At 28.2% G+C, this 6,407-nt stretch overlaps 1 protein-coding gene across 1 annotated transcript; it reads left to right on the forward strand.

Moving 5' to 3' along the window:
- Positions 1-2,441: 2,441 nt before the first annotated feature.
- LOC135930240 (breast cancer type 1 susceptibility protein homolog) lies at positions 2,442-5,735 on the forward strand. Its single transcript, XM_065467023.1, has 6 exons — positions 2,442-2,569; positions 2,717-2,982; positions 4,302-4,389; positions 4,438-4,556; positions 4,962-5,316; positions 5,575-5,735. The coding sequence occupies exons 2-6, from the start codon at positions 2,719-2,721 to the stop codon at positions 5,733-5,735; spliced, it is 987 nt and encodes a 328-aa protein (XP_065323095.1). The 5' UTR covers positions 2,442-2,569; positions 2,717-2,718.
- The last annotated feature ends 672 nt before the right edge of the window (positions 5,736-6,407 follow it).

A 6,407-nucleotide genomic window follows, 5' to 3' on the forward strand; every position in this document is an offset into this window, starting at 1 on the left:
AAAAAATGGCATCATACCAAAACAGAGAATATAGAAGTAAGTAAATATCTGCTTTGCCTTAATATTTAGTGCCTCATTAATTCCTTTAAAAACTTATGGTTTTCATATTTCAAAATAAAAATGAACTAAAAATTCACAAAAACTAAAATAACTTTTCTAGAAAAATAACATCAAATAAAATTTTCAAGAAAGTTAGGTAAAATTAGTAATATTTGAATAATAAAGCAAACTCAAATACCTGACTGTGGTCCTCAAAAAATCAGTCTCCTGTCTAAGACCGATAGGACCGGTCCGTTGACCTTCACTATTCTCTACGTCATTGGTATCCAGACATAAATTCCCATCATTTAAGAAAATCATGGATACGCTTATATAAGTGCTATATTATTCCCTCTTTTTTAAACTAATTAAATCATAACTTTTATTTAATTCTAATATTTTTTAAACTTTGAAAAATTTTAAAACCCCCTGGATGAATATATCTTAAACAACCGAACCCTTATCCCCCGAACCTTAAACTTTATATATTAATGTTCGGGTTCCTGATTGCCAAATTTTGAACAATTTTATTTAATTGTAGATAAATGTGAAATTTTTTTGTTTTTTTAAAGGGTAACTTATGGGTTTGAGAACTATCAAGTGATGCAAGGGGTTGGCGGTTCGATTCCCGTCGGGGCCTGACCCTTTTTAAATGAATTCAAGTTAGGTATTTCTATGTCAAGGTGTTAGTATATAGATAATACCGGCCAGGGCATAATTTGAGGATTTAAATTTTTTTTTGTTTAACTATTTTGTTCAGATTTAGCGCGTCGTGCATAAACGCTTTTTATACCTAATTAACTACAACATAACAAGCCTTATATAACCAGAAATGTTTTTTGAAATTTTTTTTATTTAATCCTCTTACTGTATCGGGCCCAATTTATCAAGCCTCCCGAAATTTTTCATATATTTGTTCGACCCGATCCAGAACATCTTTATTTATTTGTCCCAAATGCCCGACCCGAAATATAAAATATTTGTCCGTCTGGCCAGAATTTATTTAAATATAGAAGAAAAAAAAATTTTTCATTGTTGATCCAACTCAAGAAAATTATTTTTAATCACATGACTTTTCAGATTCGACAAATTATTAATAAAAATGATTAAATTTTATTAAAAACCATTGTTTTATCACCATTACAAATTTTTAAAAAACGTTTCAAGGCTCCGAATCACAAATAAGTTTTAATCTCGAAAATAAAGAGTCACCAAATTATTGTTCATCTTTCCCGATACTCTACCGAGCACTGACCTCTCCAGTTGACATTGATACCCCTGTGCGCCCCACTTTGATTACGAATACTAACAATGTTGAAGACACGATTCAACCGGAAGCGATGAAATTTATTACTGAAAATCGCGTTAAATTCGATACAAGTGAAGATAAACCTAATGACACTGAGAATAAGAACGACGTTTTATCATCGCCTATTGTCATTCAATGCACCCCAGACGAAATTTCTCATAATAGCCAAACTGACAAGGAACTCTCCAACTGCGAATATCTTATCTCTTCTCAAAAAACTTTAAATCGTAGGACAGGTGTCCTAAGAAGCATTGTTTACGATATGTCCGCACCTGATGAAAATATTTGTGAGAATAAAACGAGCACCGGTGATAATGTTAAACAAATTGATGATAAACGAGAAGGCGAAGTTTCCAGCAATAAAAATCTAGTATCCGAACTGGAAAATTTCGTAATAAAGGATATCGCCAACTCATCTTTTTCTCTCGGCTTCGATTCTGGAATGCATATTTATCCCGAGTCTAAAAAGGATCCTAAAATGCATACTAGCTATACGCGAGACATGGTTCATGATCTTCTGAATTCAAGTGAATTCTTTTTTTTTAAATAATTTTTTTTTGTTCTTATTTACAAAAAAAGTGTGGGAGAACTACTTCACGCATTGACGATCTAATTAACATTAAGGACGGTAGTTATTAAAACCCGTGCGCGAATTTTCCTTCCCCAATTTTGATTGGTAATTTGACCAATTTAGAAACAAAGCGATATGTATTTAATCAAACTAGCAAAAAAAATTAGTAATTCTTAATTGTCCAAAACAATGAAATCTTTCTAATTCATTTTATTTACTTCTCATTTGTGTTTTCATTTTTAAATCGGAATAAATTATAAATTAAGGTATGAAACTCGAAAATATAAGCGACGAGCGTATTACCCGCGACTTACCTACAACTCCTTCTAACTCTTCTTTTGCGAGTTTGGAGAAAGATAACATATCTTTTTTTCCACAATTTTCATCGGGAATCAGTGAATTACAAATAACCGCGGTAAAAAATGGCCCCCGAAAATGCTACGATAATGTTGAAGATTCCAACAAACAAATCATACCACAAGCTAATCAATCTAAAAATAATCTATTTGTCAAAACTTTCGATATTACTTCTCTTAACCCCTTAAAGTCGGTAAATTATCAAATATTTAATCATAATGTTTCTCAAAATAAAAATACCGCCGAGCAAAGCCAATCTAACGTTAACGCACTAGCTGCATCGCAGGATGATAGTAAATACAATTTAAAAGATTAATTATAAAGGATTTTTATTGCTCAACATTATGATAAATCAAACCACCCATTTCGGGTGAATAGAATAAAAGACCGGAAATAATTCACATATATAATAATTTACTATATATATTTTAATATAATAGCGATGTCATTTACTCCAGAGGACTTGTTCAATAATGCTCAAATTTTTGTTTCTAAACTAAATCAGCGAGAAATATCTGAAGAAGACAAAGAAAATATTATTTCACTCAAAACCGTTTCATCGCAAAAAACTACGTGTACTTTAGATATAATGACCGATGATTCTATCACCGATAATAATTATCTCGTGGCTTCCCCTTGTGTTTCCATAAAGAGGGAAACTAAACCACTCGTTTTAATTACGTCGGGACTTGCAGCTACTGAATCGGTTAGATAACACATAAACATAGTATTATAAAAAGACAGAAAATAATAGTATATAAATATGTAAAAAGTTGTGGTAATTTAGAAATAAAAATAAATAATTTTTAAATTGAAAGGCAAATATGTTTTATTATGATGGAACATGTTCAGAGTTAAAATTATAATATATTAAAAAATATGGTGTAAAAATTTGCAGTAGTTTAGAAACTTTCTCTAAATAATTGAAACCATATTTTTTAAATATATATATATATATAGCTAAAATATTAAAAAAACTACAGAGAAACTTCCAAAGATAGCTACCTCTTTGTTTTGACCCCCTACTTCATTCTCTCCCTGTCAAAATTCTATTAAAAAATGTTTTATACGAACATCCTTTTTTGACCAAAATTTATCCCCCCCCCTCTTCCCCTTGAGGTTTGTTTCTATCATTTATTAGGGCTGAACCGATCCAATCTTATATTGCTAAAAACCGATAGGATATTTATATTCATTTTTTTTTACCACCTATCTTTGAACCAATATCATTAAGGTATCAATATTTACTATTTTAAAAACAACTAACTTTCACGAATGATTAAGTGTATTTTGTTTTTTTTTATTCTCCATAAGTTAATAATTTATTTAAAATATTTGCAATGTTTATAGGTGAATGTGTAGTGTTGTTAAACAACTCCATTTGACCGATTTTTAAAAATAAGGATTTTAGCCAAAATATTATTACCTAAGTCTCAAAATTTCGCCAATAGATGTCCAAATCTTTCTCCCATATGTGGGAAAAATAAGTAAGCTTGAATAATTTACTTTTGACCAAAATCTTGAGTTAACCGTTTTCAAAAATTGGCTAATTGGAGCTGTTTAACAAAGCTGAATGTGAGATATTTTAAAATCCTTTTTTTGTTACAGACAATATAATAAAGATTAGTGTGTTATTTTAATTATTTTTTGCATTACAACAAATAAATTATATTTTAGTTCCTTTTATTAATTTATTATTGTAAATTATTTATAAAATAAAAAAGATAATATAATTATATATACAATCATAAAATAACCAATAAAAATAAAAAATATCTAATCGGTTTTTTAAAAAATAATTGGTTCCAATCCTATATTTGATATCGGCACAACTCTAATATTTATATCATAGGATGTAGTAGAATTGAGGGCATGCTGGAATAAAATTTAGGTTATTCTCAAAGTTTTGTAACATAGTTTTCTGAAATTCACAAAAAAATCAAATCTATTAAAGATTTTCAGTAATATATCTTACGTCAACGTGTACACTATTATAATTTATATTATATTTCCTTTTTTCCTAAGGAGGTGATTCATAAATTTTTGGGATTCTTCAATGCTACCCTCTTGCCAAAATATAGCGATGACGTCACTCATGTCATCGTAAAGACAGGTTTTGTTACAAAAAAAAATTAGTAACTTCTTTTAAAAAAAAATTTAGACGAAAATTTGAAATGCGAAAGGACCTTAAAATATTTCTTGGGAGTGGCCGGTAAAAAATGGGTCATGTCAATGGAATGGGCTAGATCATGTTTATCGGCTATGAAAATCATTGACGAAGTTTTCTACAAAAAAAAATAACCATCTATTCTTCTTTCTTTCTGTTAAAATTCGGTTAAACCCGTTTTTTTGGTGAATTGAAACCTGAATTCTTTTCAATAATGTTACTAGGAGATCTGAATCTTTTTTAAAAATTCTATAACATGACCGAAATCAAAATCTCTTTAACATATTTATTTTATAATCTCTCGACTTTTAAAGTATTTTAATGACCATCTCTTTTTTTAAATATTATTAATTAAAATGGTTTTTTAAACTTTTGTTATTACAGATATATATTTTTTTTAAATCCATCTCTATAACTATAAAATAAAATTCATTGACCTTTGTAGAGTATATTATTTTTTAATTATTAAAAATATTTTTTATAAATCAATTATAACGAAAATGATTTATTTCTAAAAGGAATATTTTGAAGTAAGGGGTGATACCTTGACGGAAACGGACACGTTAGCTCCCAAGATTTCCAGATTATCCGGATCTCATCTTAGATTAAATTCGACTCTATCCGTCGAAAGGGAAAACTTGCTATCTCGTTTCCAAATATGTTGTTTCGGAAATTTCACGGTTGACCTTCCGTGCGATGATCTAAAACGCTTAATAGCTCTGTGCGGAGCTAGATTAGTTAATTCGCCTTCATTTTTTAAATTGAATGGTTTAAAAAATACGCAAAATATGGTTAAATGTGATGGAAAAAAAATAGCTGTAATTGTTGCTCAGACAGAGGCCAACCCCCAACTAGATGTCAATAGATACAATGGTGAGTCATTTTATAAAAAAAAATCATTTAAAAAATTATAAAAGTTGTTTTGTAATCTTTCAAAATGATCAACTTCAGACCATTATAGTAAGAGGGAAAATGTTTAAATGGTCCACGTCATCTAATGTATTTGAGTAATGTAAATTTTTATTAATTTTAGATTATTTTATTTATCTTTTTATTGGTACTTTTAATGCCAGTTAAAAACAATTAATAAAAAAATTTTTAGAATTATTTATATTTAATTTTTTTTAATAGACTTTTATAGACGTTACAATGCTTTCCCAGTAGCCAGAGAATGGATTTTTGACTGTGTAGCTCTTTACGATGTTGTGCCATTGGTTCATTATCTACATTGTCAGCGTGATATTCTAAAATACCCCGATTTAAATTATGCAACTAAAATGAAGGAAGAATAGAAATTTATTATAAAAATAAATTGTTTTATAAATTAAATATTTTACATATCTTATTGATTAATTATATTACCAATACGCGACTCAAAATTTATTATAAAATCGCTTAAAATAATTTGGTAATGAATGAATAATATAATCTATATTGATTCTCATGATATATTTATAAATAATCCACAATGAATTATAAGATAAGATATTCATACAAATCGAATATTAAGGTGTTCATATTCTTTATGCGTCGAATAATAAGATATTCATATGTTTTTTATTAGTCACAATTCTATCGAAAAAAAAATAAACCAAATATTTTTTCTAGAAAGGATATTATCTTTAGCTTTATGTACATCATTGTAATTAGAAATGTTAAACGTATATATAGAAATAGATTCCTATGGACGCGTTCCAGGCAATGGATAGCATCCAATAGATTGAACGACCTTTCACAGAACATTGAATGATTTTTATTTATAATTTTAAAAAGGTTTGCATTTTTTGAAAAAAGGGAGATAAATATTTTTTTTCGAATATCCTCCCCCAACTTTTCAAGTGGAGGAAAAAAAAAATTCTGAATAATATTTTAGAAATAGGAGAAACATCCATGTCTTTTATATGTAAAGTTGACATTTGCCTAATTATAATAAAAATAATTTAGTTAAAAAAATAAAATATATT

The sequence above is a fragment of the Gordionus sp. m RMFG-2023 genome, chromosome 5, assembly GCF_954871325.1.
Source record: "Gordionus sp. m RMFG-2023 chromosome 5, tfGorSpeb1-WG-v2, whole genome shotgun sequence".
Taxonomy (NCBI): Eukaryota; Metazoa; Nematomorpha; class Gordioida; order Chordodea; family Parachordodidae; genus Gordionus; species Gordionus sp. m RMFG-2023.